The sequence below is a fragment of the Haliotis rubra genome, unplaced genomic scaffold (genome assembly GCF_003918875.1).
Source record: "Haliotis rubra isolate DU_JTF1 unplaced genomic scaffold, ASM391887v1 Scf512, whole genome shotgun sequence".
Classification (NCBI taxonomy): domain Eukaryota; kingdom Metazoa; phylum Mollusca; class Gastropoda; order Lepetellida; family Haliotidae; genus Haliotis; species Haliotis rubra.
Window position 1 is genome coordinate 247,939 of NW_025767205.1, and position 15,290 is coordinate 263,228.

The 15,290-nt window shown below is 42.4% G+C and overlaps 1 protein-coding gene across 5 annotated transcripts; it reads right to left on the reverse strand.

Annotated features, from left to right (window-relative positions):
- Positions 1–624: 624 nt before the first annotated feature.
- Positions 625–13,288, reverse strand: LOC124292305 (eukaryotic translation initiation factor 2 subunit 1-like). Of its 5 annotated transcripts, none has more exons than XM_046729374.1 (8): positions 13,063–13,288; positions 7,586–7,842; positions 6,300–6,379; positions 4,202–4,350; positions 2,512–2,618; positions 2,158–2,255; positions 1,480–1,623; positions 625–1,121 (listed from the first exon to the last, which is right to left on the reverse strand). In XM_046729374.1, the coding sequence occupies exons 2-8, from the start codon at positions 7,821–7,823 to the stop codon at positions 951–953; spliced, it is 987 nt and encodes a 328-aa protein (XP_046585330.1). In that variant the 5' UTR covers positions 7,824–7,842; positions 13,063–13,288; the 3' UTR covers positions 625–950. The 5 variants fall into 5 exon arrangements, with proteins under 5 accessions (XP_046585330.1, XP_046585327.1, XP_046585329.1 ...); XM_046729371.1 differs by lacking the exon at positions 13,063–13,288 and adding an exon at positions 8,500–8,602; XM_046729373.1 differs by lacking the exon at positions 13,063–13,288 and adding an exon at positions 8,496–8,529.
- Between the last annotated feature and the right edge of the window lie 2,002 nt (positions 13,289–15,290).

Consider the following 15,290-nt stretch of genomic DNA (forward strand, 5'->3'; position numbering starts at 1 on the left):
AAACTCACAATGATTAGTATTCTGGTACGCCTAAAAGATACAACACTGAAACATGGTAGTGGAAGTGAAGTGAAATTGGGTTTAACGTCGTGCTTGAGAACATTTCGCTCATATGACGACGTGCATGCGTGTGTATGTGTGGCTGCTTGTACTAGCCCAGACTTAAGCTGGTTTTATGGTGCTAGCCCACTGAGATACCATGCAGCAGTGAAGCATGAATACCCCACTCAAACACATTATACTGACTCCGAGCCGACCAGTCCTTGTACCCATTAATGCCGAGCGCCAGGCAGGGACCAACAAGTACCATATTTTAACGTTTTTTGGTATGACGCTGCAGGGGATCGAACCCGCGACCTTCCCCTCTCCGGGCGGACGCTCTAACCACTACACCACGGAGGCGGTCACAAAGAATAAGAAGACGTTGTTATCCATAAAACGTGTCATCCATAAAACGTGTCATGTATTCATCATGTTCATCCAACTTCCAAATGACTTTCAAGAACTTCATTACTGGGCTGAGTTGTACAGTTCCAGCTGGTACTTTTATAGAACTGAATTCAGGGCAGATCATTGATCCACTAGACCAGAAAAAACACAATATAACATACAAGAACGCAAAACTTGATTTATACACATTGAATTTTAATGACATCTCGTAGAATACAATATACATGTGGCTGTATGCAGATGCTGATTGGCTCCACATCAGGACTGAGTGCCTGGTTCCGAACATCCTGGCGATCTCAGTATACAGAGTTGATGGCACCAGTCTCAGATCTTGCACCAGATCTGCCCAAATCAATACAATTAATGATTCAGTGTTTGGGAAACACATATGTTTGCATCAGACAGTGGTGATGTCAACAATGGCATCAGGTCAATGATCAGTAGGAGACTGACGAGTCCAGCGAAAATCTGATGATTAAGCACTCCCCTCCACACGTCTCTTAGTCTTCTTTAACAATGTCAACATCGGCTAGTTTGTCATCGGGCATCACCATCCCATACTCTTCTTCATCATCATCGTCAGCATCACCATCAACCTCCCGGTTCTCTTCCTCCAAACGCTCCAACTGTTTGGCGAGCTCAATCTCATCGATGTCGGACACCACACGGGCCTGCAACACAACATCCGTATCATTTTATCAAAGCTTTCAAGTCTCATACCTAAGATAAACCTTGCTATGCTTCAACACAGCCCCAGATAAAGACATTAGTAGAACATTAACAAAACGTCTGCATGGAGTTATGTCCCTTTCTGCAGAAAACGGAGGCATGGTGTTTGAGAGTTTGCATACTAAAGATAACTGGATATCAGTCAATCTATATTCCAGTGTTCAGTTCTGAAAAAGGTCAGCAAAGTTACTAGATGATGAAAGGTCAAATTCTCTAGAGGATGTCACACTCAGCCATCCTGGCTAGCCATCCTACTATCATGTGTCTAACTGTATGGAATACACCAATTGCACCACACACCTGCTGCTGGATGTTGAAGGCCCCTCCTGCATCCTCTATGCTCTCCTTGATCATAGCCACTGCCTGGTTCAGCTTGGCCAGCCCCTCTGTACGCTCCAGGGTCTGGGTTGTTATCACATACAGGGGAGGGGCAATCAGGTTGATCTGTAACAGAGGACAGGACATCAGGTCTGATATACTCGGATATATCAAAGGACAGGACATTGGGTTTGATATACTAGGATATAACAAAGGACAGGACATTGGGTCTGATCTACTGGCATATAACAGAAGACAGGACATAAGATCTGATCTACTAGAGTATAAAAGAGGACATGACATCAGGTCTGATATACTAGGATATAACAAAGGACAAGACATTAGATCTGATCAACTAGGATATAACAGAGGACAGGACATCAGGTCTGATATACTAGGATATAACAGAGGACAGGACATTAGGTCTGATATACTAGGATATAACAAAGGACAGGACATTGGGTCTGATCTACTGGCATATAACAGAAGACAGGACATAAGATCTGATCTACTAGGATATAAAAGAGGACAGGACATCAGGTCTGATATACTAGGATATAACAGAGGACAGGACATTAGATCTGATCAACTAGGATATAACAGAGGACAGGACATCAGGTCTGATATACTAGGATATACTAGCAGAATGGAAAAGTGTACCTTGATAGGCAGGTTCTCTGTGGACAACTCCAACCCTTTCTTCAGTGCTCGTTTCACAGCATCAACACCTTCATAATTTGTACACGCAACCTCAATATCTGAAAATAGTACAGCGCAGAATGGTTGTAATTAATATGTTCTTCAGATAAACAGGATTAACGGAAGGTTTAGCATTATTACATAGAGCATGATAAGTACACAAGCTTATTTACAGCCACAAAACCATGGAAATTTTATCACGTTAGGTCCCTGACAGATCACCCCACCGACTGAAACCAACCAATGTATGCGGTGTCTCCGAACTCCCATCACTCACATAACGGAGGGCAAGACAATAGAAAGTGTACTAGTTACCTGCCCTGATCTTCACTGCCTGTGGTGTCAGTCGACGTTTGATGTTCTGGAGCAGCACGTCCTTTGTCTCGTCATCAATGTTACACTCATCAAGGACCTCTGGGTTCCTGGAACCACACACACGTTCTATCAATATGGCAAACACCTGTGCATGTTATCTCAATGCAATCAACAACTGTTCCCCAAAGAAACCTTATGTCTAATTGGGAGAGTTAATGATGGAATATCACATCCTGATGTTATTTCACGGATTATTACAAAGGATGACTCAACATGGCACCAACAAAGGTGCCCATGTGCAATAACAACATTCACAATCTAAACTGGGCAGTTTTGACTCCCAGCACATGCAGTAACACATACCCAGTACTGCTTTGTGTTATGCATGGTTTATATATCCCCTATGTGGCTTTGTAGTGAGCCATACCACTGCAGGGCTCAATTTAAGGGATGTTAACCTACTTACACCAGGTGCAACCTAAGATAAAAACATAGTTGCACCATCCAAATTCCAGTTGCACTGCTTTTATTGCAATATGTAAAGAAAGAAATATGCTATTGAATTAATTAGATGTTTTATTCAGCAGTTTACCCACTCAAAAATTGACTTGCACCTGGTGCAAGTTAGAGTAATAACTAGGTTGCACTTTATAATATTGGGTTGCACCAGTGCAAGTAACAAAGCACTAAATCGAGCCCTGCACTGTCTTGTCCACTCTGCTCAGTGTAGCTAATAAATAAAATCAATGCAATGCCAATGAAAGCTGTCAAGAACAACATAATTTTTTGTATAACAAGCTCGAAGATTAGTCGTTATCGCGTGAATGGTGATCATGTTGGTTAAGAAAATTCTCGTGAAATGCAAGGAAGATTGTCATAGAGCCATTTGAGTGAGGCCCTTGAAACTAGCTATCCACCTCAAAGTCTTCAAAGAAACTGTAATAGATCATGCATATTATGAACAACAGCCAATCATGCCCATTTTCTAGGGATCATTTGTTCCATAAACTTATCTAAATGAACATAAGCTCAGATATCTGATTACTTCGTCTTGAAAGCAGTACTTATACTCAGTACTGACTGTTGCAGTAGTTATGTGGAAATGTCATCAGTGGCAATGTCATCAGTGGCAACCCCCATATAATGAGTTCATAACGATAATCATTGTTTGACTAATCTACATATTACAATGTGATGTGCTGGTTACAGTGTGTATGTCGTGTCAGTAAATAAGGAAAGAGTTACTTCCCCTTGTACATGGACAAAGCGGAGCTTTAGTGAAGGAACGGAAACAACACACTTATTTATCCAAATCTTTTATCAAATGACTCATATATGATTCAAGTACCATTAAATTAATGAAAGCATAAACCTCATGTTGACATGTTAAACTTTGGTGTCACATCATGGTGATTGCATATACCAGAAATAATTAAAAGAATCCAATTACAAAACTTCCAGTAAACATGGTAAATACTGTAATTTATTATTTAACTGTGTTTGTAACTGGGTAATTTATTAAGCCTAGTCCTGTTATTTTCCCACAAGTTAATCAAAGATGCAGAAGCATGCAGGCAATAACAATGCAAAATAGTCTTAACTGATCCATTACTGCAGCTAAAATGTGTAGCTTTGATCATGTTGATGACGTATACTGGGTGACTTTATTTCATAAAACCAAACAACTTACGTAACGGCATGTTTGAAGATTTCATATGAAGTACCAGGTTTCTTATACTTGTCGTCAAAGGCCCATGCAGTTTTTGTGTACAGCTCCTCAAACTGTTCATCAGATGTGTAGCCAAGTATCTCTGCCACGTGTCGCAGTATGCTGTTTACCTGGAGCAAACAGACAAAAGCAATCAAGCACTACACAACCACAGAGCACATGTTCTTTTCCACGACTTCCGAGCTATATTGTTAATACCACAACCTTTACCCTGAAGTCTGGACCAGGCAAACCAGTGGCTGACCATATGAGAAGCAGTCCATGTGGTCAAGACACGGCTACAAGCAGTCAGTGAAGTCACAGCCACGAATACACAATGCTATACTATCGACAAAAAATAAGGGAACTAAGAAATTGAATGCAGCAAACGTAGAGGTGAAAGGGTGCGTTACCGTAGCGTTGCACCCGAACGCAACATCCAATGACAATGAAATTCCACATGATGCATTACCAACACGGGATGCACTTGCACACAGAAGTCAACCACTGTAAACGTATTGGAGAACTCACAATCACTAATGCAAGAGAGTTGAACATATGCTGAAAAATGCCTCCGAGGCAGTATCTCAATGAACAAACAAAATGGAGAATTGTGGGGATGATAGAGGGGGGGACATCATTCTGTCAAGTTGCCCGAATGTTGGGTAAATCAAAAAGTGTAATTTCATGCCTGTGGGACAAGTACCGTCAAACGGGTGGGGTTGCAATGAGACCTGGGCGTGGTAGACCAAAATCAATGACACCACGACAGGATCGTCTCATTACATTAATGGCCCTACTGACAATGGAGGTTCATATCAGCACCTGCCATCAATAGGGTCTTCGGGCGTGACGAAAAAGCGCTTCCATTACTACCCCACACTGGGCGAATTTCACACTCAACCGTTAAAAACGGCTCTCTCAAGCACATCTGAAAGCAAAGGCGACCTTTCAAGGGTGTTACTCTTACAGCTCACCATAGGCCAAAGATTGGCATGGGCTAGGCAGCATCAGGGGCGGGGCTTTGCGCCATTGGCGTTACACCATGTTCTCAGATGAGTCAAGGTTTTGCCTCAGATTCACAGATGGCAGAAAACGCGTTGTTGGTGCCAGTAGCGGTGAGCGGTATGCCAGAGCGGCAATTATTGACCATGATCGATATGGGGTGGTAGTGTCATGGTGTGGGGCGGGGTTACACATGACAGGCGATCAGAACTGGTCATCGTTAATGAATCCTTGACTGGTCAGCGATACGTTGATCGAAATTTTGCGCGTCCTGTCGTGGCTCCACTGGCTAGAATCATCGGCAGTAATTTTGAATTCCAAGATGATAATGCCAGACCACATCGGGCCCAAATTGTCACAGCTTATCTCCGACGAGAGGGCATACAGTCATTGGACTGGCCCTTTAAGTCCCCAGACCTGTCCCTTATTGAACATCTATGGGACATTCTCGGTTGCAGGGTGTACGCCAGGGACCCCGCACCCGTCAACCTGGCCCAGCTTGGTGCAGCTCTTCAGGAGGAATGGCGGGCAATACCACGGGCAACCATCCGGAAATTAATCAACAGTATGCCATCAAGATGTCGTGAATGTGTTGCCCAACATGGTGGACACACCAGATATTGAACTTTACGCCCACATTTGATTTAGTGGACATTCAGAGCAATTTCACATTCACTGTCATTTCATCAGTTCCCTTATTTTTTGTCGGTAGTATATTTAGAAAGTGGTCAAATGAAACACGTTTTATTTCAGATTACACTTTCTCAGTAAAGTACAGATTCTAGTACTTTTGTTGGGTTGAGTCCCATCCAGGATTCAAACTCAGAGTCAGGTACCTGAAATCACAGTGCTTGACATCAGAACAATACACTGCTCAGTGCTACTGACAGCACTATCTGATTGGCCATCCGATAACCAAAAACACTTTTCACATGTGATGTAAATACATAGTGGGTAATACAGTTGTATGTTTATAATGTACAATGACATCATCAACGGGAAGTAATATTATCAGCTGGTATGTCTCAGGTATGTTTTCACACAGGTGTTGCAGATAGAAGGTGGAGTGACTTACAGCCTTGGCCTTGGCAAACTTCTCCTCACACTTCACCACCTCCTCTGGGGAAACTCGTCTTTTGGACAAGTCAATATATCCTGTTGGTTAAAAAGGTGTACAGTACAAGATTTAAGTCCCGATGAATATATTCACACAAAACACATCTTTAAAATGTAGAGTGCTTACTTATGACATCTTCACAGTTGTCATGATTACAGCTCTCTTTAGAATAATCATCATATTATTAATATGTCCAGTAATGTCAGAAGCCTGGCAAAATTTAAAGAAATAAAATGAATAAACAGCTGGTGGTGGGTGACTGAGAGCAGAGGAAAATAGATTATTAGCATAACCCAAGTTAAAGATCTAACATTTACTATTCTTAACATTTAACAAGCAACAATGATCAGCAAACGTTTCATGTCAGATGACCTTATTTCCTACTCCTTGAGGGTTAGGTGAGGTTATATGGGGTTTCAAGTCACGCCTAAGATTATTTCGCTCATATGACGACGTGCATGCGTGTCTATGTGTGGCTGCTTGTACTAGCCCAGACTTAAGCTGGTTTTATAGTGCTAGCTCACTGAGATACCATGCCGCAGCTAATTATGAATATCCCACTCAGACACATTATACTGACTCCGAGCCGACCAGTCCTTGTTACACCCATTAAAGCAGAGCGCCAGGCAGGGACCAACAACAACAACAATATTTTAACGTCTTTTCATGTGACGCAGCCGGGGATTGAACCCACGACCTTCCGCTCTCCGGAAGACACTCTAACCACTACACCACGGAGGCAGTTTACTCCTAGAGGGAACAACAGTCCAGTCCTACTGTATAAAAATGTGCTCCGGTCAACTGAGGAAGACCCTTCCAAGTCCAATCTTCTATTTGTATTACCATGATTAGAGCTTTCATTGGGGACATCATAATTATTCTTACCATGTTAACAGCTCTTTTTTTCTAATCTCAGACACTGGTTCTAAATATTTTTTCTGAGATGTTACTATTTCGCTCAGGGTTTAAGTAATGAATAACTTGGCACACACTGAAAACAGATAACCTTTTGAGCCATGTCAGTAAGGGCACCATGGAACATGTACTGAAAAACGTATTTACATATCCAACACATAAAATCCTATTAATGTATCTGGATGAAGCATAAAGATATACTGCCAATTTCTGAATTGATTCTTGAATGTATCAGTTTACATGAATCCTTTTACGACATTAGAATGTAAAAGAAACTTCAAATTCCCCTACAGAAGTATGAGATATTAACACAAGAAGTCACACCAAACCTTTATCTTTGTCAACTCTTATAACTACAACACATTCACTGCGCCCCACTCGGATGAGTTTGTTGATAGATCGGATACGTCTCCTGGACAGCTCACTGAGCAGAATCATGCCCTCAATATTGTTGTACTCTAGCAGATGAACATAGGCTCCCATCTCGGCAATGGAGCGGACGTTCACCATGACAACATCCTCCACTTCTGGGAATCTGTTCTTGTAAAATCGACATGACAGTACCATCTTGGCTGTTTATCCAACTCTGAAAGAAGATACCAAATCTTACAATACTGAAAACAAGGCAAATGTTCGATCTGTTCTCGGGTCTACACCTATCAAACCTCAAGGCTATTCTGAACAATCAAAACTTGGAATCACACATTTTGTACGCCCATGATGACAGACTGGTTAGATTTGTGCAATGGCTCATGATTGGATAGACATTTCAGTTTGATCTCAATATTTCTGACGCAAGAATTGATATATAACATTTAAAATGAAGCTATATAGGGTGCCTGACAAACCTATACATTCAGCATTTCAACAACAATTGTTCATTTGCGATTGTACACATATATGTCAGCTAGACAGTTGAGGTTGATTTGAGCGGGGAATTGGGCTTCACATGAATATTAGCCTGCTTCTAAATGGTCATTGCTATTTCTGTTTACTTGTAGATGTTTTTACATTAAAAGGACATGTCTTCTATATTGTGATCCATATTGAATGATCCAGGATTCAACATGAAAATGTCCAATACGGGAATGAGACTAAAGATAAACGGTTTCACTCAGGAGTACATATGAACGATCCAATCTGTGCGATTCTCCGTTAATCTTATAAAACATACTGAAATTCGGGAAATAGCCCAGAAACAAACCTACTAAACGGCTAACAGATTTCAGCAAAGCATACCTACATGTGCCTGATGCAAGAGCGACTGATTTTTAGACTGGGATCCTGTCTACACCACTGTGGAAAAATACATTTTCAATGCGATGCGCCACACAATCGGCAAACCAGTTAAATATATTTACAAAAGGACGAGTATGAATGCGAAACGAAGTAAATAGGAATGTCGATTTTACGTCTTGAAAGTTAGTCTGCAATCCATCTAAAATTGTATTGTAACATTAATATATTGAAACATTACTCAAAAGCTAAACGAAATGACTAAAACTGCCACACTGTGTATTCTAATGATACTACAAAGTCTAATAAACATGTGACAACTTTTTGCTTCACACGCCAAGGGAGATAATAATGCAGTCAAGTAATCCACATACCACTAAATATTTTCACAATCGCCACCTATTTTTCTGTTGTATTTGGGATTACAGATTCAAGTACTTATTTATAGTTGAGTCCCATCCTGTATTCGAATGAATGAGACACCTAATTACCACCTGACCTACTCAGCCGCCGAGGCTTCCCCAAAACTGGAAGTCTGACAACTGGCCCAGTCAATATCACGTACATTACTAATTATTGTGCACTCCTCCGGTTCCCATTACCGAAAACTTTGAATATACAGTGCCATATCGAACGTGGTCACTTGTAACATGTTATGTTTGTCAATTACAGATTGTTATACCGTTTTTGTAGTTAAGTCCCATCCCGGATTCGAGCCCACACTCAAATCGCCAGTACATACAGACAGCGATCTAGTCCACTCAGGCATCCACACAAAATGGTAGTATGATAAAGGTAGTCCAGATCGCATGGTGTGCTTTAGATTAGGTGCCAAAGTACATGATCTGGACTGACAGACTGGTACAGGTGTCCATCACCGCCACCCCACCAATGCATCCCCAACCCCCAACATTTCAAATCGGTCATAGTGCTTACAAATGTCCCAGTCAACCAACTGCATGGCTCTACAACATCCCCTGTTAAACCACTGAACATTAATACCACGGTGTCCAGTGTTTGCCCTTAACCCTGAAAAGCTGCAGGTCCTAAACCAGACCCATAAAAAGTTGTGGGTCCTGATTGGAATATGTAGGCCCTATATTTTAATATGGAAATAATGCTCTTAGTTATCGGGCATGAAAGAGTTGAAGGCCATGATAATGATCTGTAGAAAACAAAGGTTGTGGGTCCGAGTGTTTTTCAGTCATCTTCGGGCGTAAGGCGCGCGATGGTTATTTCGAGCGCTGACGATGTCTGATAATGAAAGTCAAAACAATATTCATGCTTGTAGTAACATAAAAGTGATGAAATAGGATGAAATCGCAAGACACAAGAACGATTTTGCGACACATTTTCTTTATCAGTTTCTCGGTACAATGTTTATTGTAATAAAATTACACATATCTCCGGTAGCTGAACAAGTACAGGCCTAGCATATTTGTAAGTGTCAGTGGAATGAACATCTTGAAGGGCATCTTTCTTTTTCATCCTGACAATCTTGATGCTCCTTTCGTAATGTACACAGTCATTTCCAAATACGTGATTGTTCCCCATTGTCTATAAATGCATGTATGGTCACTGATTCCTTTTCAAAACCTTATAGTGACTAGTCATCACAGGCAATTTGAATAATGCAGAGAAAATAAGAGTTATTTCCCTTCCATCGTGCACGAAAAGGGTGGTCCATCATCTTGATGGATACTTGAGTATCCATCAAGTACCACAGTGTTAAGAACACCTCACTACGTTCTTTTGGAAAATATCACCTGGACTCCCTTTGACACAATACATGATTGCCACAGTAGGTTATCAATAACCGATTCTAAAACTGAAAACGGATTTAATAATATGTCGAATCATTGCAGGGCCGGATACACACGTGTGTGTGTGTGTGTGCGTGTGTGCGTGCGTGCGTGCGTGCGTGCGTGCGTGTGTGTGCGTGCGCACACTAATGAGGAAAGAAGGGTGCACACATCCCCTACACCCCACACCCCACACCCCACCCCCTTCTGGATCCGCCTATGCATTGGATGCTCATAGGCTGCCTGATGTCAGGAGTGAGCAGACGTCCACAACCCACACATCACCCACCAATACGACAACACGAAAATTGCCGCCACAAATAATGTTACACGCTTAGAACTGTCACTCTTTCGAAATGTACTGTGTTATGATGTCCACTTTTGTAGCAGTTCGGTATTTGAGAAAACATGAAAACGAAACCATGAGCGCAAACACCCTGTGTTTTGTGACAAGACTTACGAAAAGGAACCGTAATTTACGTAATGTGGACCGCATGTCGGTTGAGCAGGAAGAATTTTAAAAATAGGTTTACCTTCAGTAAAACGTTAACGTAAATCCGGCATGAAAAACAGAGGTCGTGAAAGTCCCCGTGATGCCTGCAAGGTTGTCGAGGGTTGCTTCATCGGACTATAACCCGTGTTTTAGACATATAATGTAATTATTAATATTATTGCCATAAAATATATTTGACAGGTCGATACTAACTTTGCTGTAAGGGTAATCTGCCTTATAATGTTCAACCGATGACTTGGTTTTGTCGCTGGGCGAAACAACATTGAGACGTAAAATTACCACCAATTTGATATAGGCTTGTGGACACTCCCGTCTTGGGAAGATATGTTGATTAGAGCACTAGCTCCCTCTTTGTGAATCCAGACTTACAATTGATCACCAGTATAGACCCCCACCCATTCTTGTCGGATGAGGTGACTAAACAGATAAGTGATTGTACTCCGACTGTATGGCACGTTCGTTGCTCATTGTAAAAGTCCTTGGTAAATCTGGTCCCGATTATTTACATGGCACCGTGAGATAGCTGAGGTATTGGCGGCTGAGAAATTAAGCTAAAACCCCAAACAAACAAAACATTACATAGGAGCCGGATTACAGATGAAATGTCTGACTGTTGGTTTGACAATGAGCGCAGTGTTCACGACAACGTTTTGACACGAGATGTAAAGGTGCGGTGTCATGCCATGTTGTTTCAAGGTCATCCAAGGCTTGGCTCCACCACACCCGTTCACACTGAAGGAACGTATCCGCAAAGGTGTATTGAGTATAGTGTTTCTCCGATTCCTAAAGCATATGCCAGTTGACAGGATGAGAGCATGAAGAATGTTGCCGGACATCGGAACGATAACAAGTGTATCGAAAAGGGGACACCAAACTGCAGTTTTCCGGTTTCTGTGTGTCCATCATGGACTTGTAACAGTCAGTAATACATACATGGGTGCTTGTTTATAATATATTTGGTGTGAACATCTGTGTTGAAGATACTACATTGTGCGGTACTATCGTGAATCCTTTATGTTATTCCCCGTGAGTCCATCCTCTGAATCCCCAGTGAATCCATAATATGAATCTCCCGCGAGTCTATCATCTGAATCCCGCCTGAGAGAATCATCGGAATCCCCGATGAGACCACCATCGGAATTCCCTTTGAGAGCATCATCTGAATCCCCTGTGGGTCCAACATGTGAATCCCCCAAATCCCCCACCCCTCACGTGAGTCCATCCCCCTGAGTACATCATCTGAATCCCCCTTGAGTACATCATCTGAATCCCCCCTGAGTACATCATCTGAATCCCCCTTGAGTGCATCTTCTGAATCACCCTTGAGTACATCATCTGAATCCCCCTTGAGTGCATCATCTGAATCCCCCTTGAGTACATCATCTGAATCCCCCTAAGTACATCATCTGAATCCCCTTGACTACATCATCTGAATCCCCCTTGAGTACATCATCTGAATCCCCCTTGAGTGCATCTTCTGAATCACCCTTGAGTACATCATCTGAATCCCCCCTGAGTACATCATCTGAATCCCCCCTGAGTACATCATCTGAATCCCCCTTGAGTCTATCATCTGAATCCCCTTGAGTCATCATCTGAATCCCCCTTGAGTACATCATCTGAATCCCCTTGAGTACATCATCTGAATCCCCTTGAGTACATCATCTGAATCCCCTTGAGTACATCATCTGAATCCCCATCTGAGTCCATCATCTGAATCCCCTTGAGTACATCATCTGAATCTGAATCCCTGAATCCCCTTGAGTACATCATCTGAATCCCCCTTGAGTACATCACCTGAATAACCCTTGAGTACATCATCTGAATCCCCTTGAGTACATCATCTGAATACCCCGTCAGTCCATCCTCTGACATTACGTTGACAAGAGTGACTGGGACAGAAAGATGGGCCTTCATGTCAGTTGTTATGCATGCGATTTAGATCTACTTGCAGTATGCACAATGAACGTCTATCAATATGTGTATGTTCCCCGGATTTCAAGCTCATGTTTACACACACTGTACGTTCATATTGTCCACATACATTACCCAGAAGCCTGACGTGAGTGTAGAAAGTACAGCACACTTCCCCTCTTCACGATGTAACCCGACACTCACGCTACCCGTATTGTCGTTCAGCGCACTGATATAGTCTGTTGACTCATCACTTCAACCCTACCTTGTGTTCTTGAAAGAACAACTTTAACCCCTAGACAACACTGTATCCTCATGCATAAATTTAACACAGACTTACACTATTGCTTTGTCCAGGCAGTGCTTGGAACGTGACCACCGTGACACACGTGTGACCCCCTCGACTTTTCCCACGGTTGAGTCATGAAGCCCACCTGGATTCTTCGCTTCAGATTTGGCGAATCAGTCTGAAGGTGACTTTGACCATAACGTGTTGACCTTACAGTAACTATTCCTGTTAGTTAATTCATCCTTTACGCCATTCCTAATCTTCCTACTTCCAGGCGAGTGCTCACATGACTGTTAGTATGTTGTATCATTACCATAACACAACACTGTAAGTCTGTTGGGGTTTATTACTGAATAATTGCACGCTTTTATGATTTACAATTTGGAGACCTTCAAGCAGAACATTGCGTGAATCTTCCTTGAGCTGAGGCGGGTTGAAGTGTTTTGGAAGATATGGGCATGTAATACGGTTGATGTACATCCCAGGGCCTCCTTTCACAAAGCACTAAGGTGATCGTGAGTCACTAAGGTAACCTTAGTGCAATGTTACAGAATGGGAGTTAAGGTTAACCTTAGTTAAGGTTGCTTCGTGAAAGGAGCCCCAGATCTGTATGGTGATTATCCGGTAACCGGGTGAGGTGAGGTGAAATTGGGTTTAACGTCGTGCTTGAGAATATTTCGCTCATATGACGACGTGCGTGCGTGTGTATGTGTATGTGTGGCTGCTTGTACTAGCCCAGACTTAAGCTGGTTTTATAGTGCCAGCCCACTGAGATACCATGCCGCAGTGAAGCGACCAGTTCCGACCAGTCCTTGTTGTACCCATTAATGCCGAACGCCTGGCCGGGACCAAACGTACCGTATTTCAACGTCTTTTGGTATGACGCGGTCGGGGATCGAACACGCGACCTTCCGCTCTCCGGGCGGACGCTCTAAACACTACACCACGGAGGCGGTCTTATCCGGTAACCGACGAGCTTCAGGTGATCGGCTTCTATGCCGTATCCACACTGAACACTGAGGCCATCAGCTCTAGACTACCATCCCATTGTCACGTCGTACGGCCCAGCTATTAGATTCCGACGCTAGTCCCGTGTACACACTGACAATCCCACACCGATGATTGTCAATGCATTAAACTAATCTCCCCTCTTATGAAGAACAAAGCGCATATTGTACATTTGACCTCTTTGAAAAGAACACTTTTTGAGGTTTATGAAATGAAGGAATCTGTCTTCCCAGATAGAAACATACTGCCCACTGCTGGAAGACACATGTGTCAGTACGCTTGTTACGAAAATGCACTTATTTTCAATCACAATTACTGGTATTAATTTCATCTACATTAAACATTCTTTCTAATCATTGATTAATTTAATATTTATATAACAAGTAAACTGTCATTCTAGTATATATGGTGTTTATGTTCCTGACTCGACCATTGTGGACGACACGTAGGCACAACAGTTACCTTTGATTCACTCAGCAATATTCCAGCTATATGACGGCGGTCAGTAAATATTCGAGTCTGGACCAGACAATCCAGTAATCAACAGCATGAGCATCGGTTTACGCAACTGGGATGCGATGACATGTGTGTCAACCAAATCAGCGAACCCGACCGCCAGATCCGGCCGTCGCACTTACGACAAGCATGGGCTATGATGTGGTCGACATTTGTCAGCATCACTGACGTATGTCTACGATACGTTCGGAGAAACTTTGTCAAACCGCAACACGTGACAGCTGAAACTGGAGTGAATTTTGTGACAGTGTGTTGGGCTTTTGTCGAAGATGGCTTAACATAAGACGAGAAACCCCTTCAGTATGATTTTCATATTTTAGTCCTGTCACGACATAGCCATGTTTTTGGAAAAACAGTGGTTGCAATCGTGCCAATAAAATGAGAACCTCCTTGATGGAATTCAGAATCACAATCCACACAGGATTCAACTCAGTTACATCCCACACAGCCTAACAACTGGTGACGTAGTTACACGTGACCTGCTGCTCTGTAATCTATGATTGTAACTGTCAGATATCGCTGGAATAGTTCCTTAGTTTGAAGGATTGGTATAAGCACAAAAGTATGTTCAATATATTACATTGCTGGCATTCTGAAGATATATTGTACACTATTCAGGAAGGTGAGATAGACTTAACTGGTGACATTCAAGAGATCGAGACGTGTATGACTTTCAGAATGTCGAAATACACTTCATTGTTGACATTCAGGCGATTAAGGCATACTTCGTTGTATACATTCTGGAGGTCAATATG